The sequence below is a fragment of the Staurois parvus genome, unplaced genomic scaffold (genome assembly GCF_062004578.1).
Source record: "Staurois parvus isolate SC_StPar_1 unplaced genomic scaffold, SC_StPar_1.0 ptg001766l, whole genome shotgun sequence".
Classification (NCBI taxonomy): Eukaryota; Metazoa; Chordata; class Amphibia; order Anura; family Ranidae; genus Staurois; species Staurois parvus.
In genome coordinates, this window is record NW_028319562.1 from 397,792 (window position 1) to 424,093 (window position 26,302).

Sequence of the window (26,302 nt, forward strand, 5' to 3'; positions counted from 1 at the left end):
TATTTCAGGTACTTGTATAGCGCCGTCAATTTACGCAGCACTTTACATATATATTGTACATTCACATCAGTCCCTAACCCTCAAGGGAAGTACAATCTAAGGTCCCTAACTCACATTCATATACAGGGGCCAATTTAGACAGGATCCAATTAACCTACCAGCATGTCTTAGGATGGTGGGAGGAAACCGGAGTACCCAGAGGAAACCCACGCAGGCACAGGGAGAACATGCAAACTCCAGGCAGGAGGTGCCATGGCTGGCATTCAAACCAACGACCTGAGTACTGCCAGGGGGAAGTGCTAACCATTTAGCCACTGTGTTGCCCATGTGGTTCTCTATATAAGTGGTTCTCAATCAACAGGCCAAGGCCTTCAGCCACTTGGAGATTCCCCGACCTCCTACTGTGCCACCCAACCTCATAGTGCCACCCAATCTCCAATGGTGGTCCACCGTGCCCCTCAACTTCCCACAGTACATCCCAGCTCCCATAGTGCCACCCAACCTTCAAAAGTGGTTCACCTTGCCCGTCAACCTACCACAGTGCCTCTCAGCACCTGTAATTCCCCCAACCTCCCATACTTCCTTCCAACTCCCATAGTGCCACCCAACCACTCATAGTGATCCATCTTGCCCCCTCAACCTCCTGCAGTGCACCCAGAACCCCTGAGAGCCCCCAGCACCCATAATTCCCCCAACCTCTCACAGTGCCACCCAATCTCCCATAGTGGTCCATTTTGCCCCCTCAACCTCCTACAGAGCACCCAGAACCCCTGAGAGCTCTCAGCAACCAATATTTCCCCCACCCTCCCACAGTGCCATCCAGCTCCTATAGTGCCACCCAAACTTCCATAATGGTCCACCTGGCCCCTCAACCTCCCACAGTGCCCCTAGGCCCGCTGAGAGCCCTCATACTCCTAGAGTACCCCCCAAGCTCCCTTCAGTGCTCCCTAGCTTCCTGCAGAGCCTCCAGCCCCCCATAAAGCTCTCAACCTTCAACAGTGTCCCACAGTTCCTACCTGGCCCTGCAGTACCCTCTAGTGTACCACAGTGCCCCTGGAGATCCCACGGCCTCGTGGAGAGATGCAAAGCCCCCTCCAGAGATCCCATCCCACAAAGTCCTCCCCAGCTCCCTCCAGAATTCCCATAGAGGGACACCTTCAGATTCCTCATTCCCATTCAGTGACACCTAGCCCCATCCTGAACCTTCCAGCATTTCAATACACATGTTGCATTGCTACAGATTTATTATGTCAGTATAACATTTTTACTTTTTTTTTTTTACTGCTAGGACATGGAAGAATTTACCGGGTCCTGGTCACTAACATTGAGACCTGGCCTATATTATTGAATATGATTAAGACAGGAAGTGTGTTACTGGCAGGATCCCCAGGTGAAAATAAATGGAATGCAGCCACCACATCTAAGGACTTGTAAAATGCAATATATTACATTTTTGTTTTTGGGTCTAGGTGCTCTTTAACCCCTTACCACTGAAAACATATACAGTATGTGGAAGCGGGATGTGGGCCTTATTTGGTCTTGCCACATATTTGCATTTGGCTGGCATCACTTGTTTTCCTTGGAGTGTGCTCAACCATGGGCCCCCAGCACAGTGACCACACTGTCACACAATAATGATCGGGAGTCTGAGGGATGGGCTCCAGATCACATGATTGCTGTGGCAGCCAATCACAGTGCTCACTTGCTTCGAACAGCCCGTGTAATACATCCGGCACTATGAACTCTTAAGGGGCCAGTTGGTGCCGGATGAAAAAGGCTAAAAATAACCATAAAACTAATAATAACCCTAACACTTTGTTTACAAACAAATTGAAGTGAGCGCCATGTTAGCACTGTCATGTTGATCACATGGTTTTGTTGGTAAACACAATCATGTCACTCTGGGGTGTCACAGCTTTAAAATAGAACATTTTGAGCGAATTTTGCCTTGTGATATTTATTTAGGGTCGCTCTTGTTCTGGCTGTGCTCCTGACACCCCCATATACCCGTCCTCTTTGAGGAGCAACTGGTCTACTCTGTCGAATGTTGGATATGTGTCCACTGTTGGCCATTATAATAAATGAAAGTCCTAAAGGGGATCCTCCCAGGAAGGATAAATGATTTACCTGATTGCGAAGGAAGACCGGCGGATTGTCATTCACATCCTTCACATCGATTGTAACTGTGCAGCTGCCTCTGAGTCCTGGAAGAGAAAGATTAGGAGAAATGTACTAATGTCTGCAGACCAGAGGGCCAATTGAAAGACAAGGTCTGAATTTGCACAAAGTGCTCCAACTGAGTCATCACATTTAACAGGAAATAACTTTGTGAATGAATCATATTTCTCCATCTTTGCTGTTCCGTATTTTATTTTTGGCTCTTGGAGTTTTAAATGTTCTGTCTAAAGATCCTCTGCAAATGTGATGAGAGTCCCTGTCTAATGACTGCTGGGAGAGGTTCTGCAGGGGAGGAGCGTAGTACCAATGCTGACAGTAAGATCTGATTGGTGAGCCTTTATGACCACTTGTAGGTAAAGTCAATAACATTGGTTATCTCATTACAATGGCATCTGACAGTGGGTGGGATATACTAGGCAGCAAATGAACATTTTCTCCCTGAAGTAAATATGTTTAAAGCAGAATAAATGGACAAGCATTTGACTTGGGCCAAATTGAAATGGGTAGATGACTGGGTCAGAGCAACTCCAAAACTGCATCTCTTGTGGGATGTTCCTAGTCTTCAGTGGTCAGGACCGACCAAAAGTGGTCCAAGGAAGGAAAACCAGTGAGCCAGCAACAAGGTGATGGGTGGCCAAGGCTCATGGATGCACGTGGGGAGCGAAGACTAGCCCATGTACTCCGATCCACTAGAAGGGCTACTGTATCTTAAAATTCTGAAAAAGTGAATGCTGGTTCTGATGAAAAGGTGTCAGAACACACAGTGCAGTTTGTTGTGTTCGGGGCACTGTAGCTGCAGACTAGTCAGGGTGTCCATGTTGACCCATGTCCAGAGCCAAAAGTGCCTACAATGGGCATGTGAGAATCAGAACTGGACCATAGAGCAATACAAGAAGGTGGTGTGGTCTGAAAAATTCAAGAATGCTTTGAGGGAAAACAACGAGTTCAAGGTGTTAACTTGGCCTCCAAATCCAATCGAACATCTGTGGGATGTTCAGGAAAAATAAGTCCAATCCATGAAGACCCCACCTCACAGTTTACAGGAATTAAAGGATCTGCTACTGACTGCTTTGTTCCAGTTAACACAGCATACCTTTAGAGGTCTAGTGGAGTCCATACCTTGATGAGTTATGGTGGGTAGTCATATATTCTGGTTGCTCGGTTTATATCAGCAATATCATTGAGCCACCAGAGATGTAACTGTACTATTTCAGCTTTGGAGCTAGCCAAAGATAGCCAGGTATCTGGTATTTTCAGAAGGAGGTCAGCAAAAGCGGTTTCCTGTAAGTCATGTTTTGGTGACTCCCAACCTCTCCTCAACCCCTAGAGGCCACATACCTTGGGGTACCTAGGGGCCACTTACCTCCCAGTTCCCCAGCCCAGTCGGTGGCAGAGACTATCAGGGTATATCTGTTAGGCTCCAGGCCATCCTCCAGTAGGGTTAGCTGCCCACTTCTCCCTTCCATATGGAAGAGGCCATCCCTGGGCAGCCGAGGCTCCTGGCTCTCGATGTTATATACAATCATTGCATTCCGAGTGGAGGGGTCATCTGCATCCTCCGCCTTCAGTTGGAGGAGGAGAGAACCTGAGGAGCACATTGAAATAGAAAAGGAGGCTATAGCTATGTGAGTGTACAATCAACAAAACTGGAACAAGCAGAAACAAGACGTTTGATTCAAATCATCCACGAATCAATCAGATTGTGAAGAACAAAGACTCTGGTAAGGCTGCTCTCAGCAAAAGCACAGTGTCCTCAAAACAGGGGGCCCAGATTTGGAGATTCACATTGAAAAGGTCCAATTAGAGTACCAAATGAAAGATCTGAGAATCCAAAATAATGTAATATTGATATTTTTTCACAAAAAAGGCAACTCAGGACATCCAACATATTTCAAAGCTCTCCCCCTTCTTCATGGCTTAAGAATGATATGAGGACTCAAGGGTGGCACAATCACCGGTGTTTGCCAATTCGTTGATTTGTTGATCCCCATCATATTCAGTAAATAATTAAATTCTGGTGCTTGTGCCACTCTTGAATACTTCTCTTTATCAGACTTAAGCCCAAAAGAAAGGGAGATTCTTGAACCCCAAAACACTATGGATGCTCTATGTTGTCTTTTTGTGAACAAATATCAATAGTAACAGTTGTTGGACTCAGGCCCTTGGTTTGGTGCTCTCGATAGAATTTGTACACCTAAATCAATAGAATTGATAAAGTTGTAGCAACCAATCAGAACTTCAGAACTTCTATTCTCCAGGAGTCACATCTGGCGCTGATCTGACTATACTATGGGACGCCTCAGCCCCAAAGTCATAGATATATAAGAAATTATGAAGGAGGGAGAAGGCTCAGAAGGTCGAAAACTTGCAGTCATCGCAAAGTTAACTTGTGTTTATTGGTTTACAGAGATGACGGGTACAACCAATGCATTTCTTGCCAACTTTGGATAAAATGTGGGGTAAAATGTGGTCACCACTGGCACATCTGGACACCAATTTCTGAAGCCACCCAACTAAATCACCCATTTGCTTTGTATTAATGTGTCCGCATTAGGCCCTAAAGAAGGGGGGAGGGGGCCTTTAACCCCTCAAAATGCATTAGCTTTCTTTTACACCTCTATAATTGAATAAATACAGGTTAACTTTTGGAATGACTGCAAGTTCCGAGACCTTTAATTTCCGAGGGTCTCCCCTTCTCCAGAACTTCTTTACATCTGTGGGCCCCCAGGACTCTCCACAAATTGAGCTCACCTTTTCTGACAAAGTCCAACGCTCCCTCACCCAACGCTTAGGATAGAAATATGAAGTGTGTGGGTCTAGCACAGGGTTCATCATCTAGTTGCCAACATCCCAAAGGCTAACGTACCAAAAAGTATGTTCCCCTGAAAATTGTACTGGGACTTTTGAGGAACTCAATTACATATAAAGAAGATGGCAAGGAAGCCTGTTAACTTGCTGTAGGCTTCCTTGCCATCTTGTTTATATGTGATTTTAATGCCAGTACAATTTTCAGGAGAACATACTTTTTGGTAGGATGGACATATGAAGGCATCGGCGGTGAAGAGTCTGATCTAACCAAAAGTATAGGTGGAAGGCTGTTCATCCTCTGCAGTGACTATAGAAGCGTGAGATCCCTATATCTACATTCTGGAAATTGATTATCTTGAAGCCATTGAGGCTATTAAACAAGGCTTTTAATTTTATTTAAACATGTGAGTGGCCTTATTCTATCTTTATATTCTATATGGAGTGGCAGTATTACACGATGTAGTTTTTTTCTCTGCACACTATTGAGGAATGCATGGAGGAATAGAGTGGAGACGATTGCTATACCTAAGCAGGGTGAAGAAGGAGATTTGAGTTCCTTTAGAGGGGTTATAGGATCCCTTATATCCTACAAGGCTTACTACTCACCTCCATCTGGTGAGTGCGGTCAACATTATTTCTCACGTGGTGGATAGATGGAAGCACATTTGGAATATTTTTGATTTTTTTGATTTTTTAATTGGTTTTGATGGGAATAAGGACTTATATATATTTTTTTTTTTTCACAGACACTTATTATGAATTTAGTGTTTATTTATTTGTGTTAGTTTAATTTTAGATTTTGCGCTGTTTTTGTGTTGTTTAAGAGTCTGATCTAGGATGCCACATAAACATGTTTGCCAGACTAATCCTAGTGTACTCATTTATGTGATTGGCGAGTATCCTGGGGACATCTTCTAAAGACACCAAACTCATCTGTTACCCCTACTCCAGTCACACACACCCCAGTTTCATCAGAATACAATCACCCTACCTCTATGTTTCTATCAGATAAACCAGCACAAACATAGTAAGAGAGTACACACTCCATGCAGTTAGGGATTGAGCCCAGAACCTCATCTCTGCAAGAAACACATCACTAACTTCTAAGGTGCTGTACATAAAAGGTGACCCTCAGCTCTACTGTACAAACCTGTCTTCGTGGCCTCTGTAATTTCTACAACATACGTGTCTTGCTTGAATGCCGGTGCGTTGTCATTCTCATCGGTCACAGTGACTGTTATATGTAAGGGTTCACTGTAGAGGATGCCCTCACTGTTCAGCGCTGACACCGTGATCTGGTACTGGAGAGAAAATACAGACTCAGGAATCTGGTCCAGCAAGAAGCATTTAGATGCAGTTCAGGTTTACTGCTCTTTACAGTATAGGCAGGATAGAGGGTCAATTAAAGAGGACCTGTCATAAGATACGTGCAGCATGCTGAGCAATGTGTCAGTGTAACTCTTCCAGGTATTTATTACCTCTCATAGAGATCACGGTACTCCCCCTGAAGGCACCATCTTGGTTCAGGCATCATCCATCATCTACTTACTTGACAGAGATGACACATTAATGCAAATCCTGGTACCTGTACAGTTCTTGGCTGTGTTCACAAATGTCGGACACAGACCAGATATATGTGAGCAGTGGTGTATTTATGTTTTGGGCTGCCCTAGGCAACACAAAATTCGGGCGCCCCCCACGGAGAGAGCCTGACATTGACCATCAACACCCCTGCCCAACCCCCTGAGAGAGCCTTCCACTAATACCACCCCCCCACGGCGAGAGAGAGACAGAGAGACACCTTCAGCTCTGGACATCCCCTGGAATGAGTTGGGCTCTCCATACACCATCAAGTAGCCTGCAACCTCTCTCAGATCAAACCTAGTCCCCATGCCACACGTGTCCCTTCTTCCATCCCTTCTTCCGGGGGGCACTGCTGCCCACCTAAAAAATGCCACCCTAGGCAAATGCCTTGTTTGCCTTTTGGTAAATACGCCCCTGTATGTCCGCACACATTGTTACACATCTTCAGTAATCAGACTACAAAATTGTGACCTTTTTTTTTACAATGATCAGACTGCAACATTGTAACTTTTAGCACAAGGTGAGAGGCTGCTGCTGCATCTTCTCACCTTCTGACTTTCTACAGATCTACAATGTACAGTCTGATCAATGGGGGAGGGGAGACTGAGGAAATGTTTCCTCCTGCGTGCAGCAGACTGATGACATCATCTCACCTAGGCAAAATCACTGCCTGGAACTCAAGGATGGCTTTTTAATGATAAAAAGTGGAGATTTTCTGAAAAATGATACTTAGTTTTACATAGTGATGTGCCAGGAATTCATACATTTGGACTTGTGCAGTTAGTGACAGGTCCTCTTCTTAAAATTTAGATACAGAAATTGTCTCACCTGCGATTGTCTCTCCCAGTCAAATTCTTTGGTGACATAAATATTTCCGCTGTCATCGATGGTGAACAGATCGCCTTCAAAGCTTCCTGACAGTTCATAGCGGACCTCTGTACTGTTCCAGCAGACCTGTGACATCACACAATGCGTTATAATACGGGGCAGGGCGCGGTCACCTGACAGCAGACACCCACCCACATACACTAAAATATTTAAAAGATAAAATTGTATTTAAAGTGGTTGTAAAGACTCAAGGTTTTTTATCATCAAGCATTCTATGCATGAAGGTACAAAACCTATGTGCAGCATCCCCCCCCCCCCCCGATACTCACCCAAGCCCCCTTTCGATCCAGCAATGTGCACTGGAGTCTCAGCTATCCCGGGACTCCCTCTTCTCATTGGCTGAGACAGAAGCGGGAACAATTGGCTGCCACTGCTGTTGATCACAGCCAGTGAGCAAATAAGGAGAGAGAGGGGGCAGGGCCAAGCTGCAGCTCCATGTGTGAATGGACACATGGAGCAGATGGTGCCCCCACTGCTTGCTGTATGGCCTCCCGACAGGGGGCCAGAAGTGCAAGGGGCTGTGTAATGTAAGGGGGGGGGGGGTCAGAGGTGCATGGAGTTGTGTGATATAAAGGGGGCCAGAATTGCAAGGGGCTGTGTAATTTAAAGGGGGCATGAAGTGCAGGGGGCTGTGTAATTTAAAGGGAGCGTGATGTGCAAGGGGCTGTGTAATGTAAGGGGGGTCAGAGCTGCAGGGGGCTGTGTAATATAAGGGGGGTCAGAGCTGCAGGGGGCTGTGTAATGTAAGGGGGGTCAGAGCTGCAGGGGGCTGTGTAATGTAAAGGGGTGCCTGAGGTGCAGGGGGCTCTGATATGAAGGCGTGCCAGAAGTTCCGGGGGCTGTGTAACGTGAAGGGGTCAGAGCTGCAGGGGGCTGTGTAATGTAAAGGGGGCTAGAATTGCAGGGGGCTGTGTAATGTAAAGGGGGCTAGAATTGCAGGGGGCTGTGTAATGTAAAGGGGGCTAGAATTGCAGGGGGCTGTGTAATGTAAAGGGAGCTAGAATTGCAGGGGGCTGTGTAATGTAAAGGGGGCTAGAATTGCAGGGGGCTGTGTAATGTAAAGGGGGCTAGAATTGCAGGGGGCTGTGTAATGTAAAGGGGGCTAGAATTGCACTGGGCTGTGTAATGTAAAGGGGTGCCTGAGGTGCAGGGGGCTGTGATATGAAGGTGTGCCAGAGGTTCCGGGGGCTGTGTAACGTGAAGGGTCAGAGCTGCGGGGCAATAAGATGTGTGTGGGGGGGAGGGGGGGGGAAGAGGGTACCGATGTGGGGAGGTGCTGTGAAGGGGGCAGAGGGCACCGCTGTGAAGGGGGGTTCAGAACACGACTGTGAAGGGGAGACTGATGAGAAGGAGGATTGTGATATTCCAATGTGCACAGACACTGGAAGCCATGCAATACAATAGGAGATAAAGAGGACCGGTGTGCTGACACCCAACACCAGCAACCGAAAACCAACATAAATCTTTTCAGAGTTACACTTTAAATTGGATCTTCACCCTAAAGGGAAAGTTCCATTTTATGTCCCCCTCCCCCCCCCCCCCCTAGCACATTTGGCAGTTTTTGGGGGGAGTAGGTACCTAGTTTTGATACTTGCTCCCACTTCTACTCAGACTGCCCAGACAATTCAAGTAGAAGTTCGCCCCCCCCCCCCCCTCCTCTTTTTCTGCCATCTTCTGAGACACGTCCCAGATCCCAGATAGCTGTGGGACCAATCACAACGTGCAGCGCGGCTTGCACATGCACAGGGGGAATCCGGCTCTGAAGCCAAAAGGAGTCCCAGCCAGCCTCCCTTAGTAAACAGGCGGACCCAGGGGACCCGAAGTCTGGTGAATAATCGGCCCAAGGGAGGACGGCGCTGGATCCCTAGGCAGGTAAGAGTCCTTTTTATTAAATTTCAGCAACTGCAGAATTTTTTCTTTCTACGGTGAAGATCTTCTTTACGGCACAGTGGAGATTGAAGCCACACACGCTTCCATTTTGGGAGCCAATAGAAAGAGTTTGTATGAGGGGGATCCCCGGTGATATCGGGCCAATCAACCTTCACTAACAATAAATCAGGAAATCATTTTTTTATGATTTATAAAGAAATGTTGTGAGAAACGTGCAGCTCGGAATAAGTTGGGATTTCCACCAAATCGCAGTTGTTTCCATCGTTGCCGTAGCTACAGCCCCTACAAAAGACAGCTTGTTTTGTCTAGGCGGTGGCGCTGAACGACGGCCTATCTGATGTTTGGCGGCACACGTGGGGGAGAACGGCCTAAGAAGGAGAACGCGTGGTTTCTGCGCTTATACAAGCGATTTCGTTCCCCTTGAAGTCGTCTATCTGGGCTGCATCTCTCCAGTGTTTACAGCCGGGATCATGTCTCCACAGATGGGGCCCCTGCGCTCCGTCATCTATACGACCTTGTGAAATATATATGTGACAGTTTACAATAACATCTGGGGTTACATTTGGGAGATTTTCCACCACGGTGGCCGAGGGATTCCCCTGCACACATTCCCGAAATCAGAAACTTCTCACTTCACATCAATGACGACACAGCCAGAGGGGGGGGGGGGGGGTAACTAAGAACCATGAGGCCCCACAACAAAATGGGCCCCAGGTTGTATCTCTCTGTAGCAACTGGCATTGTCATCTGTGACGGTATGTGACATTGATCTAAACATTAGAGGGTCTGTTATAAAAAATGTGCATATCCATCCGTCCAATGAATCTGCATGTGTGTTCTGTGTGACTTGGCCAATATAGTTACATAGTTAGTCTGGCTGAAAAAAGACAAAAGTCCATCCAGTTCAACCATGGAAAAAAAAAAAAGTTATAATCCTATACCCAGAGTTGATCCAAAGGAAGGCAAAAAAAACCCCAGCAAAGCGCGATCCAATTTGCTCCTGCTGGGGAAAAAAATTCCTTCCTGATCCCCTGAGAGGCAATCGGATATTCCCTGGATCAACTTTACCTATAAATGTTAGTATCCAGTTATATTCTGTGTATCTAAGAAACAATCCAGGACTTTTTTGAAGCAATCCACTGAGCTGGCCAGAACCAACTCTTGAGGGAGTCTATTCCACATTTTCACAACTCTTACTGTGAAGAAACCTTTCCGTGTTTGAAGATTAAATTTATTTTCCTCCAGATGTAGAGAGTGCCCCCTTGTCCTCTGTGATGCCCTCAGGGTGAATAACTCTACACCGAGTTCACTATATCAACCACTGATGTATTTATACCTGGAGATCATATCCCCCCTTATGTATTATACATGGTGATCATATCCCCCCTTATGTATTATACATGGAGATCATATCCCCCTTATGTATTATACATGGTGATCATATCCCCCCCTTATGTATTATACATGGAGATCATATCCCTCCTTACGTATTATATATGGAGTTCATATCCCCCTTATGTATTATACATGGAGATCATATCCCCCCTTATGTATTATACATGGAGATCATATCCCCCCTTATGTATTATACATGGTGATCATATCCCTCCTTACGTATTATATATGGAGTTCATATCCCCCTTATGTATTATACATGGAGATCATATCCCCCCTTATACATTATTCATGGAGATCATATCCCCCCTTATGTATTATACATGGAGATCATATCCCTCCTTACGTATTATATATGGAGTTCATATCCCCCCTTATGTATTATACATGGTGATCATATCCCCCCCCTTATGTATTATACATGGAGATCATATCCCCCCCTTATGTATTATACATGGAGATCATATCCCCCCTTATGTATTATACATGGAGATCATATCCCCCTTATGTATTATACATGGTGATCATATCCCCCTTATGTATTATACATGGAGATCATATCCCCCCTTATGTATTATACATGGAGATCATATCCCCCCCTTATGTATTATACATGGAGATCATATCCCCCTTATGTATTATACATGGTGATCATATCCCCCTTATGTATTATACATGGTGATCATATCCCCCCTTATGTATTATACATGGAGATCATATCCCCCCTTATGTATTATACATGGTGATCATATCCCCCCTTATGTATTATACATGGAGATCATATCCCCCCTTATGTATTATACATGGAGATCATATCCCCCTTATGTATTATACATGGTGATCATATCCCCCCTTATGTATTATACATGGTGATCATATCCCCCCTTATGTATTATACATGGAGATCATATCCCCCCTTATGTGATCATATCCCCCCTTATGTATTATACATGGTGATCATATCCCCCCTTATGTATTATACATGGAGATCATATCCCCCCTTATGTATTATACATGGAGATCATATCCCCCTTATGTATTATACATGGAGATCATATCCCCCCTTATGTATTATACATGGAGATCATATCCCCCCTTATGTATTATACATGGAGATCATATCCCCCCTTATGTATTATACATGGAGATCATATCCCCTCTTAATCGCTTCTTCTCTAAATTCAGTTCCTCTAATCTTTCCTCATAGCTGATCTCCTCCATGCCATGTATCAGTTTGGTTGCCCTTCTCTGTACTTTCTCCAGTTCCCCAATGTTCTTTTGTGATTTGGTGCCCAAAACTGAACTGCATATTCCGGATGAGGTCTCACTAATGATTTGTACCGGGGTAATATGATAACGAATGTTCTTTAGGTGATTTTCTCTTCTGAATGAACCAATTGCCAACCGCCTAACTGGGAAAATACGTCATTAGTTTGGCATTTAATACCGGGATTATGGCTGCAGATAGATGTCACACCCCCACTATTATTTTTTCCCTTAGGCATTGGACTTTCTATTAAAAGATTTACCGCCGACTTACCTCAGATATGAGGTAGGGATAATCCCCTCTCCGATTCTCAGGAATGGAGACAGGGCTGGGAGAGCTCCAGGTGTTTTCTGCCACAATAATCTCCAAATTACCAGAATCCACTAACCCCAACGGACTATCAACCAGATCCGTCACCTGAACCATGAGCCGAAAATGGCTGACATCACTCCGAGAGAGGTAGGTGACACCTAAAGGAGAAATAAGAACAGGAAATATAAATGTGACAAAAATCAAGACATCTCTCTCCATGACCATCATTAAGATATCTCTGTACATAGCCATCAACAAGACATCTCTCTATATAACCATCAGTAAGACATCTCTCTATATAACCATCAATAAAGCATCTCTCTATATAACCATCAGTAAGACATCTCTCTACATGACCATCAATAAGACATCTCTCTACATGACCATCAATAAGACATCTCTCTACATGACCATCAATAAGACATCTCTCTACATGACCATCAAAAAGGCATCTCTCAATATGACCATCAATAAGACATCACTCTACATGACCATCAAAAAGGCATCTCTCAATATGACCATAAATAAGACATTTCTTTTTATAATCAATCAATAAGACATCTCTCTGTATAGCCATCAGTAACACATCTTTCTGTATAGCCATCAGTAACACATCTTTCTACATAACCATTAATAAGACATTTCTCTACATGACCATGAATAAGACATCATCACTATGACCATGACATGAATAAGACATCTCTCTATATAACCACCAATAAGAGTTTCAGCCATATGGTTCTGGATCGATAAATAGATTTGAGATAGGGCACCTTTAATGGAAGCCGACACAGTCTCCCAATTTTCACCAAAATCTCAGGGAAATGAAAACTCTCTCCCATGCCTAAGAGTAACCTTCCATTGGTACAGAATTATAAAAATCTAATCCAGGCTCCTTTTGAAAGGGAAATAACTGTACTGAAGGCCGATGGTGGACCATTCAGTCATACAGGTTGATGATGGCAGATTACCAAAGTCTTGAACAAGTGGAGGGAGAGACCTGAGCCCACGCAGAAGGTAGAACAGTGTCATGGCATTCCTCAAGATGAGGGATGCTCAAAGTCTTCCTTCTCCAATCCGGGAGTGGTCCCAGTGCTTCCCCCGAAGGGTGACCTGGCACCAGATTACATCTTACATAAGAAGAGAAGCTCCACCTCCCAGCCCAAATGGCCAATAGAGTGTCAGTTCTATGGCTGGGTTCCTGCTCACCCTTGTAAATCTTCCAAATGCTGCACCTGTAAACATCAGAATTCTTTATTGTTAAAAGTTCATGGTTATGATGGTGGTATGGTGGTACTTTGGCACCAGAATACATCATCGTTGCTGGTGAGGTCCAGAAAACAAAAGAATCAATTCACTGTTTCCCATGGGTTGGTGGCTTCTCCAACGAACAACCTGGAGAATCTCCCCCATTTTATATAACTTGTGACACCAATGCGCAGGTGTCAGGAGGCCAATGAAGGAGGAATTATCTTAAAGGGGCTGCACCCTGTTACACCCTTCTCCTCCTTTAACCCTTACATTGTTTACCCCTGCCCCCACCCAATGAGGTTACCTCAATTTGCACCCACACATTGAGTTCATCTTCTAATATAGGATATAACGTATCTTTCCTCACTTTGCTCATAGAATTCTACTTACTGAATCTAAAGTCAAGTCTTACTGCTCACGTGTTGTGAAAGGCGTATCTTGTAATGTTGTATCTTTATTCAAAACTTTTAGTAATGATGGATTGAATCATAAATTGTTATCATTGGAGTTTTGTTTCATAGAGTGAATCAGACACCATTCAACCCCCATGCAATTCTTCTCTATCTCAGTCCCGTGTTTTAAAGCCCATTCACCAATCCCGCGGCAAGCGGCGGTTCAATGACTCACACAACACAATCCGAGTGACCCGCTGCATTGACGACGAGTAAAGTGCGGCTTAGAAACATTATCTGGAGTTCACTTCTCTGGGAACCGACCGTCCTTGGCATTTTCTGTCCATACAGAAAATGAGCGCATTGTATGGATGAATTCATCAACGTCACGTGTCATGCGAGCCGCGGACGGCAATTATGGGAATAAAACGCTGCGGCTTGTATTTTTCCTCTCTGTCACTATGACAGCGCAGCAGACTGCAAGGGCCTTGAAACATTAACAACGCAATTTTCATCAACTGTTTTGGGTAAAAGAAGTTTTAATATTTATCAGTGAAAGCAAACTTGTCATAGGAGGATCGCACAACCCTTCTGAAAATGCCTATTCCCTGGCCCTCATCCTGATCCTAGTGTAGTGCAATCCTATCTGCCCCCTTTAGAGCACACAGAGCCAGGCACACCACATTTTCTTTATTTTACCACTGGCTCAGAAAGAAGTCTAGGGGTTGTTTTAGGGTTTTTTTCATTGTGAACAATGAACTGGGAATGGAGTTGGGAGTATGGGATACTCTGGAAACTGTAGACCTGGGTAACTTGAGGACTCAATTTCTGGCTACACTGAACACACTGTTGGATGCAATGTACAAGGCTGGATGTCCCACAGGATCTCTGTGCTGCTGGTGACCTCTACTTCTTTCAGAGCTAAAGCTACACACAATCACTTTTGTGTCTTCAGCTGACATAGCTACAGGATCATTGATTGCCTCCTGCTGATATCCACCAGGCTCTTCTCAGTAAGGGAGATATAGACTCACACCGCCATAGGACAGATGGACTCTTTTATACCAACTTCCTTCTGGCACTCTCCACTGAACTTCCTCCAGACCCAACTTGATCCCTGGACACAGATCTGCAAATAGGCCCCCCAGCTAACATAGCTGGGACCTTGGTGTCTTCTTCAAGACTTCAGCTAAACCTAGCTCAGACCTTGGTGTCTTCTTCAAGACTTCAGCTAAGTCTAGCTGGGATCCTGGTGTCTTCTTCAAGACTTCAGCTAAGCCAAGCTGGGACCTTGGTGTCTTCTTCAAGACTTAAGCTAAGCCTAGTTGGGACCTTGGTGTCTTCTTCAAGACTTCAGCTAAGCCTAGCTGGGACCTTGGTGTCTTCTTCAAGACTTCAGCTAAGCCTAGCTGGGACCTTGGTGTCTTCTTAAAGACTTCAATTAAGCCTAGTTCAGACCTTGGTGTCTTCTTCAAGACTTCAGCTAAGCCTATCTAGAACCTTGGTATCTTCTGCAAGACTTCAGCTAAGCCAAGCTGGGACCTTGGTGTCTTCTACAAGATTTCAGCTAAGCCAAGCTGGGACCTTGGTGTCTTCTTCAAGACTTCATCTTGGACTCTGCACCTAGAGGCAGAGCCACTGCACAATGGTCTCCTCCTGCAGGACTGGTCCCATGAACATTGCACCCTGCTGTTTAGGCCTCAGGCTGTTTCTCACCACCTTCTGGGCACACCTCTCCAGGGATTGGCTGGAGTTTTATAAATATTCAGACTACCTGTTCTGTCCTTCCCCCCACTATACTACTAGAATCCTCCTGAACAGGGGTCTCCAAAACTTTCTAAACAAAGAGCCAATTTACTGGCCTTCAGACTTCAGAGGGGCTGGACTGTGACCAGTGGGAGTAGAAATTGTCCTAGTGTCAGTGGGAGCAAAAAATGCATGTTTGGTATTAGGAGGAGGAATAGTGCATCATGGTTGGTGTCAGTGGGAGGAATAGTGCCCTATGGTTGGTATAGGTGAGAGGAATAGTGCCCCATGGTCGGTATCAGTGGGAGGAATAGTGCTCCATGGTTGGTGTCAGTGGGAGAAATAGTGCCCCATGGTTGGTATCAGTGGGAGGAATAGTGCCCCATAGTTGGTGTCAGTGGGAGGAATAGTGCCTCCTTGCTGGTGTTAGTAGAGGGAATAATACCTAAACGTTGGTCTCCGTGGGAGGAATAGTGCCCCAATGTCTGTGTCAGTGGAAGGCATAGTGCCCTATTGTTGGTGTCAGTGGGAGGAATAGTGGCTCATCATTGGTGTCAGTAGGAGGAATAGTGCCTCAACATTGGTGTCAGTGGGTGGAATAGTGCCCCATCATTGCTGTCAATGGGTGGAATAGTGCCTCATCATTAATGTCAGTGGGTGGAATAGTGGCTCATCATTGGTGTCAGTGGGTGGAATAGTGGCTCATCATTGGTGTCAGTGGGTTGAATAGTGGCTCATCATTGGTGTCAGTGGTTGGAATAGTGGCTCATCATTGGTGTCAGTGGGAGGAATAGCGTCTTGTATCAGTGGAAGGAAAAGTGATCTACGGGCCAGATAAGGCCAGCAAAGGGCCACAGTTTGGAGACAACTGCTCTAGAAGACAGGGAGAAGTACAGCAGCCTGTGACACACTGAGCAGCCCTAGATAATCAGCCCCTGCTCCACTGATTACAGAGGAGCCAACTAAATGTACCTGTCAGCCTGCTCTATACCAGGAGGGTGCTATACTAGCTCAGCACATTGTGACACAGGATGAGTACAGACCACTTGTTTCTTGGGACCGTATACACACTCCTCATATATTGGGTGACCTGGATGGAAAAGGTGATGCTGTGCAGATCATGGACAGAGCTGAGGCTGCAGATAACAAGCGGGATCTCTGCAATAGCAGTCATTCAATGTCTCCTGATATCTTTTCTAGTTGGCATTCAAGCCAATTTGCATTGTAAGATTGGAAAGCCCAAGGCTTCTTTAATAAAGTGCCAATAAGGTACCCCCCGCAGACCCACACGGAGCCGTACATGGATTAGGATGCTATAAAAAGAATGTCATTAGCTTTAAAGCTGAAGTTTAATCTTCTTATATTTTGCCTTCCCAGTTCCTTCCTATCCCCTTATCAACATGATAATGAAATCTTTCTGTTTTATTACATGCCTTTTTTAAATCAAGTGATGTCATCATTGGGTCTCTGTGCTTCTCAATACAATCCAGGCACATCATAGCTAGTGGGAGGGGCCAACAGGGTGCTGTACATAGCTTCCTGAAAACTTCACAGCACCCTGCCTGTCAGGAATCTAGGAGTGACGAGAAAGGTGTGGACTGACACAGGGAAACGCAGCCCTGAGGTACAGTATAATACAGTTTATTATTAGCCACCCAGATATATATATATATATATATATATATATATATATATATATATATAAACGCACAGTGAGCAAACCAACCTTCCACTAATCTTAGGAGGTGCAGGAACACAGGCGTAGTCAGGGCTGGAGAGGTGGAATGGTCAGGCCGGCCGTAGGGTTCTGTAATGACCGTTTGGTGGTACCTCTAGCGATCCTCAGGACAGGATTCCCCAGGGCGCGGAGTCTAAGTCCCAGCCTGCTTATTCACCAGGGCCCCTGATGGTGGGGATGGACTTGGAGCAGACAGGAACCAGGTCGCGGCCCCTGAGTACACCTGCTAGTGGTAGAGGGATCCGCCAGAGGTATGTGCAGGTAGGAAGCCTGATGTGAAGAGGCAGAAGGTGTGAGCAGGGATGGCTGGATCCGTGCAGGATGGATGTATGGCAGAGTAGTTAGCGTGGTCAGACGGGCCAGGTCAGCAACATGCGGGCAGCAAGGTACCAAAAGAGCCTGCAGAGAATGGTCAGGGTCACAAGCTGGGTTCAGTAACTCACGGGCAGCGCGGTACAGGGGATCAGGCAGAAGGATGGTCAGGCAAGCCAGGGGTTCAACAGGAGATGGTCAGCAGAGGTCAGGATCAAGCAGGGTCAGCAACGAAGCAGAAACACAAGATACCAGGTACAGGGGCTCATGGGAAAACATACACCAAGGCCCAGATCACAGGCCTGGTCATGCCTTAAATACACCTTCTGCAATCAGCCCCAGGTTTGGCTGATTGCAGGAGTGAGCTTCTGGCTGCTGAGAGCACCCGCTGGTCAGCTCTGGTACTGCAGCCCACACGGCAGGTGAGTCCCACCACCAGTGCTGAGTCCATTCCTGACAGTACCCCCCCCTCAAGGAGCGGCCTCAGGACGCTCCAAACAGTCCTTAGTGGGCAAAATGTTCCACCGCCCGGGTCAGGTATCTGGCTGAATATCCTACTGCCGGAGTAAACCGGCTGGCTGGGTTTCCTGCTGGTAGACTTCTCTTTTTGTAGGAGAACCCAGGAAGGCAGGTCACTGGGCACAGGATTTCCAGGAGCAGGCTGGGAATCAGTTATTGGCCAGTTTAACTGGACATCAGGGGCTGGGATGTTGGGCTGCGCAGCAGGCAGAGGCACGTTAGCGGGCACCAAGTCATCTGGCACGACAGCGGGCACTGAGTCACCGGGCACCGAGCCATCTAGCAGAACCGCGGGCACAGAGTCACCTGGCAAGTCAGCGGGCACCGAGTCACCGGGCATGTCAGCGAGTACCGAGCCATCTAGCAGAACCGCGGGTACCGGGTCACCAAGCTGGACAGCAGGCACCGAGTCAACTGGCACGACAGCGGGCACCGAGTCACCGGGCATGTCAGCGGGCACCGAGCCATCTAGCAGAACCGTGGGTACCGGGTCACCAAGCTCGACAGCGGGCACCGAGTCAACTGGCACGACAGCGGGCACCGAGTCAACTGGCACGACAGTGGGCACCGAGTCATCAGGCATCGGGTCATGTGGCTCAACAGCGGGCATTGGGTCCTCAGGCATCAGGTCATCTGGCTCGACTGCGGGCATTGTGTCAACTGGCACGACAGCGGGCACCGAGTCATCAGGCATCAAGTCATCCGGCTCAACAACGGGCACCAAGTCAACTGGCACGACAGTGGGCACCGAGTCAACTGGCACCGAGTCAACTGGTACGACAGCGGGCACCAAGTCAACTGGCACCGAGTCAACTGGCACGACAGCGGGCACCGAGTCACCGGGCATCAAGACATCTGGCTCAACAGCGGGCACCGAGTAAACTGGCACGACAGCGGGCACAGAGTCATCAGGCATCAAGTCATCTGGCTCAACAGCGGGCACTGAGTCAACTGGCAGGATGGTACAGCGAGTGGGAGCAGGGTACTGACATGTGGTAGATAGCAGGGTATACTGGGCTGTCACTGGGGGTGCTGTCGGGAATGCAGGAAAAGAGCTTTGAGTAGAGGAATGATGAGAAGCAGGACTGGTTAGTTGCAAGCTGACTGAGGCTGGGTGTAACAAGTCTGACCATGTCTGCAGTAAGGGTTGGACAACGCTCAGCTTACACAAGGCCTGTCTGGTCAAAGATTGCACTGCGTTTATACACTTCTTTAGCACATGTGGTGAACATGCTGAATAATGCTCCAAGAAGCAATCCGGATCATCCTCCAACAACCATACCAGTGATATTATTTGACTCGCCCTGAATGGAGGAAGAAAGGCATTCCTGCTTTCAGGGGTACTAGATGAAGCCAACTCAACACAAGCCTGAATCAATGGTTGCACCTCAGAGAGCTCTAGGTCCTGACCTACTAGGGAATGAGCGACCCGTATGCACTCTAGCAGCTGATCCTTGGTATACTCCCGCAGAGTCTGATAGGCATATTCTCTGTCATCAAAGACTAGCATAGACAAATACACAACCTCCTCAGGATGCATCCTTCACAACAAGTCAAGATGGCTTCCCTGTGCAGCCACTTCTGGTCAGGAAAGGCCTTGGTGTGATGTCAGGAGACGGTCAGCAGAGGTCAGGATCAAGCAGGGTCAGCAACGAAGCAGGAACACAAGATACCAGGTACAGGGGCTCATGGGAAAACATACACCAAGGCCCAGATCACAGGCCTGGTCATGCCTTAAATACACCTTCTGCAATCAGCCCCAGGTTTGGCTGATTGCAGGAGTGAGCTTCTGGCTGCTGAGAGCACCCGCTGGTCAGCTCTGGTACTGCAGCCCACACGGCAGGTGAGTCCCACCACCAGTGCTGAGTCCATTCCTGACACTGCCTCAGTCCTGATGCAAACAGTGGGGGGGGTTATGCAAATATCAAAATGTCCACCTGGGTTTGTGGAGAAGTGGGGGTTGATAGGCAGACTGCATTTGCATTGTAACACCCACATGATGCTGGGTCCCTATGATTGACAGAACCAAAATCCAATGAATGAAAGGGGTGGCCCAGGGACACGCAGGCTGAGCTGCGAAATGAGGCGGGGCTCTATCTGATGTTTGAGAAAGGCTGTGGCCGAAACGCGTCAGATTTTATGGCTTCAATATTTTCCACTGTGTGCCAATAAAGTTACTATGATGAGGAAATGAGTTGCCGGCTAAATTGTCACATATCTTGGATTGAAAAACCAGCCTGAGCACCAGCACCCCACTGATGAGCAGTAGAGCTCGGGTGAGTCCTTGTCTGTATATATGGGGATTCACCTTGCTCCGTTAGGGACACGGCTCCTGTCCTTGGCTCTATGTGGATCCAGCTGTCATCTGATTGGATGATTGTGTAGCGTAAGGCAGCATTCTCTGTGGTTGGGTCGTCTCCGTCTGTGGCCACCACATGCAGGAAAGAGACCCCTACAATGATATAAAACATAATAGAAGTGAGAAGATAGAGTGTTCAGAGAGATGGAGGCAATTATGATGATAGAGGCAGTTATGATGATGGAGGCTGTAATGATGATGGAATTAGTTATGATGATGGAGGCAATTATGGTGATGGAGGATGTAATGATTATGAAGGATGTAATGATGATGGAGGTAGTTATGATGATGGAGGCAGTTATGATGTTGGAGGCATTTATGATGTTGGAGGCAGTTATGATGATGGAGGCATTTATGATGATGGAGGCAGTTATGGTGATGGAGGCTGTTATGATGATGGAGGCAGTTATGTGCTGGGATAATGTAGCCTGTTCTACTTTTTTTTCAGCATCCGGAACGCACTGGAACTGCAAGCACTGATGTGAACTATGACATTGACAATCATGTAACCTATATTCTGTGCGGTTTGAATGCAGAAAAAAAGCAGCTGAAACGCATGGAGTGTGAACTGGCCCTCAAGGAAGTAGGTATTGTCAGTCACTTCCAGAATCTCCTTTTACTCTGGCTGACAACATGCTGCAGAGATTCCACTGTCAAAACATGAGAACTGCGTTCAATGATCTTCCCGCTTTCATTCAATCATTTTTTTATCTCCTTGGATCAGTTTGGTGAAACACAATGAGATTTGATGTAACAAAGCAGTCTGTGTCTCTGCCCCTCCCACAATGGTGAGATTTCCCTCCAGTAGTTTGTGTCGCTACCCCTCCCACAATGGTGAGATCCCCCCACCCCCAACTAGCTTGTGTCTCTGCCCCTCCCACAATGGTGAGATTCCCCCCCCAACTAGCTTGTGCCTCTGCCCCTCCCGCAATGGTGAGAAGTCCCCTCACTAGTTTGTGTCTCTGCCCCTCCCACAATGGTGAGATCCCCCCACTAGTTTGTGTCTCTGCCCCTCCCACAATGGTGAGATTCTCCCCCCCCACTAGTTTGTGTCTTTGCCCCTCCCACAATGGTGAGATTTCCCTCCCCCACTAGCTTCTGCCTCTGCCCCTCCCACAATGCTGAGATCCCTCCCACTAGTTTGTGTCTCTGCCCCTCCCCCAATGGTGAAATTTCCTCCCAGTAGTTTGTGTCTCTGCCCCTCCCCCAATGGTGAGATTCCCCCACACTAGTTTGAATTTCTGCCCCTCCCACAATGGTGAGATTTCCTCCCAGTAGTTTGTGTCTCTGCCCCTCCCACAATGGTGAGATCCCCCCCCACACTAGTTTGTGTCTCTGCCACTCCAACAATGATGAGATTCCCCCCCCCCCAACTAGTTTGTGTCTCTGCCCCTCCCACAATGCTGAGATCCCCCCCACTAGTTTGTGTCTCTGCCCCCCCCAATGGTGAGATTCCCCCCCCACTAGTTTGTGTCTCTGCCCCTCCCACAATGGTGAGATCCCCCACTAGTTTGTGTCTCTGCCCCTCCCACAATGGTGAGATCCCCCCCCCACACTAGTTTGTGTCTCTGCCCCTCCAACAATGATGAGATTCCCCCCCCCAACTAGTTTGTGTCTCTGCCCCTTCCACAATGGTGAGATCCCCCCCCCACTAGTTTGTGTCTCTGCCCCCCCCCCCCACAATGGTGAGATTCCCCCCCACTAGTTTGTGTCTCTGCCCCTCCCACAATGGTGAGATCCCCACTAGTTTGTGTCTCTGCCCCTCCCACAATGGTGAGATCCCCCACTAGTTTGTGTCTCTGCCCCTCCCACAATGGTGATAATACCGGTGTCACTATGCGGAGAGTTTGTTTACCTCGAACTGAAACAAACTAGAAAGAAAACAATGAGACATAATATCATATTGGGGGGGGGGGGTCTGGGGGTCTTTTCTTAGCTCCTGCAGCAGTTTTGGGAATGGCTCTGGACGGAGTTGGTTGATTTGCTGGAACTATCAGCTGCTGATAAGACAAGCTGGCCGGGAGATTAGGGGGCTATAATGGGCCGGTATCTCTGTGCTGACATTTTAGCGGGTGGCCGGTTGTGTGTGGGAAGCTTTGCATTGACATCCATCACAGCCCCACCGACACAAGAGGACTTGGAACAATCAGTCACATGTGTTACTGTACTTTCCCTCTTTGTTTCCATCTCCAGAATGTCATCTATAAAAGGCTCATTTAATCCCACCTTGCCCCCCCCCCCCCCGGCCTCACATGCTGGGAACAATATGAGGGTATTAGTCTGCCCCGGGGAGCACTTATAGGATGACAGACATATGACATATCCATCGCTTTTCTCCACAATAACGGCCTGTATTCTGCCACAAATAGGGGTCTATATCCACAGAGACACAGCCCCGGAAATACAAGGTGTACCTGAGCCTGGGGGACATACAGTTTTCCCAGAGATGCTCCAGAGTCACATGATGATAACAAAATGGAACAGAAAGCTCTGGGGTCTCACGGTGACACAAGATGCTGCGGAGTCACTGCATGTAGGAGCACAGGAGTCACTGGGGACACTGAACTGAAGACACAGAGGTCACTGGAGAGCATAGAAGTGCTGGGGACTCCAAGGTCACAGAGTCTTAGGGAACACAGGGAGCAGGGGTCACAGTGGAGACACAGGAGTGCAGGAGTCACACAAGACGCTGGAGTGTAGGAGCCACAGGGGGTACAGGAGTGTAGGAGTCACAGGGGGTACAGGAGTGTAGGAGTCACAGGAGATGCAGGAGTGTAGAAGTCACAGGGGGTACAGGAGTGTAGGAGTCACAGGAGATGCAGGAGTGTAGAAGTCACAGGGGGTACAGGAGTGTAGGAGTCACAGGAGATGCAGGAGTGTAGAAGTCACAGGGGGTACAGGAGTGTAGGAGTCACAGGAGATGCAGGAGTGTAGGAGTCACAGGGGATACAGGAGTGTAGGAGTCACAGGAGATGCAGGAGTGTAGGAGTCACAGGAGTGCAGGAGTCACAGGAGACACAGGAGTGCAGGAGTCACAGGAGTGCAGGAGTCACAGGAGACACAGGAGTGTAGGAGTCACAGTAGGTACAGGAGTCACAGGAGACACAGGACTGCAGGAGTCACAGGAGTGCAGGAGTCACAGGAGACACAGGACTTCAGGAGTGCAGGAGTCACAGGAGACACAGTACTGCAGGAGTCACAGGAGACACAGGAGCGCAGGAGTCACAGGAGTGCAGGAGTCACAGGAGACACAGGAGTGCAGGAGTCATAGGAGACACAGGAGTGCAGGGGTCACAGGAGACACAGGACTTCAGGAGTGCAGGAGTCACAGGAGACACAGTACTGCAGGAGTCACAGGAGACACAGGAGTGCAGAAGTCACAGGAGTGCAGGAGTCACAGGAGACACAGGAGTGCAGGAGTCATAGGAGACACAGGAGTGCAGGGGTCACAGGAGACACAGGAGTGCAGAAGTCACAGGAGACACAGGAGTGCAGGAGTCACAGGAGACACAGGAGCGCAGGAGTCACAGGACACAGGAGCACAGAAGTCACAGTAGGTACAGGAGTGCAGGAGTCACAGGAGTGCAGGAGTCACAGGAGACACAGGAGCCCAGAAATCACAGGAGACACAGGAGTGCAGGAGTCATAGGAGACACAGGAGCGCAGAAGTCACAGTAGGTACAGGAGTGCAGGAGTCACAGGAGACACAGGGGTGCAGGAGTCACAGGAGACACAGGGGTGCAGGAGTCCCAGGGGGTACAGGAGTGCAGGAGTCACAGGGGGTACAGGAGTGCAGGAGTCCCAGGGGGTACAGGATTGCAGGAGTCCCAGGGGGTACAGGAGTGCAGGAGTCCCAGGGGGTACAGGAGTGCAGGTGTCACAGGGGGTACAGGAGTGCAGGAGTCCCAGGGGGTACAGGAGTCACAGGGGGTACAGGAGTGCAGGAGTCACAGGAGACATAGGTGTGCAGGAGTCACAGGTGGTACAGGAGTGCAGGAATCACAGGAGGTAGAGGAGTCACAGGAGACACAGGAGTGTAGGAGTCACAGGGGCTGCAGGAGTGCAGGAGTCACAGGGGGTACAGGAGTGCAGGAGTCACACAAGGGATACAGGAGTGCAGGAGTCACAGGGGGTACAGGAGTGCAGAAGTCACAGGGGGTACAGGAGTGCAGGGGTCCGTGCAGTACACAGTACTGGAAGCTCAGCAGACACTGGAGGCAAGGGATGGCTTGGGTGTAGTGTTGTGTGTTGCTCAAACCAAGAAAAAATTTCCATAGTCCTTTAAAGTTGTAAACCTCAGATATGAAATATGAACAAAGCATATCCCTCTATAGGGTGTACTTGTCTCAATCCAGAGCACTAAGTGTCATTTCTCTCTGCTGCCTTGTTGAATCATTTCTGACAGGTTTTCCTGACACCAAGCCTGTGAATGACAGTCTCAGCTCTGTTCCTGTGTGCTGTGTGAAGGGGGTGTGTTCCTTCCCTCCAATCAGCTCTCAGACCTCTCCTTGCTGAGCTCTGCAGAGTGTAACATCAGCTTTCCAACCCCTGTATTCTTAAAGCTAAGACAAGCTTTATAAATTCTACACTTTAAATGGATGTAGAGAAGACAGGTACAACTTATGTAGGAGTACAGCTTATGTTTCATCGCTGTGTGTCACCTGATGCCAGTCACTTCACTACATATATGTAAGGGGTTACAACCTGTTTAATTCAGCATTTGAACACTCATTAGCACCCAATGTGGGGTGGAACCTGGAAGTGTCAGCAGCTGTGTGCCAGTAAGATGACCCGGCGCTACATTGGGGATGAGGTGAGTATGGCGAATTCAAATTGCCGAGACACCATTGGTGGGAGCGTGTTCCCTGCCGTCAGAACCTCTTGCAGTTAGTGCATTTCAGCGTACCGCTCACATTTATAGTGACACTTGGAGAACAAACGAACAGTGTAATACATTTAAAAAACCAAAAAAATTAATTTAGGTTTCGACGTTACATACTGTATATTACCTTTGCCTGAATTTCGGCAGAATTAGCCTCACTTTTCACTATATTTGAACCAAATTTTCATAAAAAGAATATACCTTTCTGAAAACCCTCCCATGTTGCTTTGTAAAGTGTTTTTCTTTTCTTGTACTTTATTGATATTTGATGTTTTCACAAAAAGAAAAAAGACATAAAAACCAAATAAACTATTTAAAAAAATAAAGAGAACAGTAGAGATTTTTTGATTGATTATATGTTAATTTTTAATAAATAAATACCAATAAATATATAATATATTTAAATAGAACAATTATTTTACCATCTAACACACAAAAAAGTATGGAAAAAAGCACAATTACACTCTCAATTTTTTTAATTGTTGATTTTATTTTTTTTTTTTGCTTTTTATTTTTTTCTTTCTGTCAAAACATCAAATTTCAATAGAATACACAGAAAATATTTTAAAAAAGCAAAAGGGAAAGGGTAAAGAAAATATTTGGGGTTTTTCTTAGTTTTCATTTGGCATTCTCAGAAGCCATTTAAAGTGTATCTAAACCCAAGATCAAACATGTCATATATCGCAGTTTACCAGTCCTTAGATGTGGTGGCTGCATTTGTTTTCATTTTCAGGCTTTTTTTCCTTTATTTTTACCAGGTGATCCTACCAGTAACACATTT

The 26,302-nt window shown here is 47.1% G+C and overlaps 1 protein-coding gene across 1 annotated transcript in view; it reads right to left on the reverse strand.

Moving 5' to 3' along the window:
* Window positions 1-26,302, reverse strand: part of CDH16 (cadherin 16) — a 93,242-nt gene that overhangs the window by 55,051 nt on the left and 11,889 nt on the right. Inside the window, exons 5-10 of the mRNA XM_089663773.1 lie at window positions 20,589-20,732; window positions 12,284-12,480; window positions 7,399-7,524; window positions 6,137-6,287; window positions 3,542-3,763; window positions 2,128-2,204 (exon numbers count right to left, since the gene is read on the reverse strand). Of these exons, the coding sequence (XP_089519899.1) occupies window positions 2,128-2,204; window positions 3,542-3,763; window positions 6,137-6,287; window positions 7,399-7,524; window positions 12,284-12,480; window positions 20,589-20,732 (917 nt within the window). The remainder of the gene's footprint in view (window positions 1-2,127; window positions 2,205-3,541; window positions 3,764-6,136; window positions 6,288-7,398; window positions 7,525-12,283; window positions 12,481-20,588; window positions 20,733-26,302) is intronic.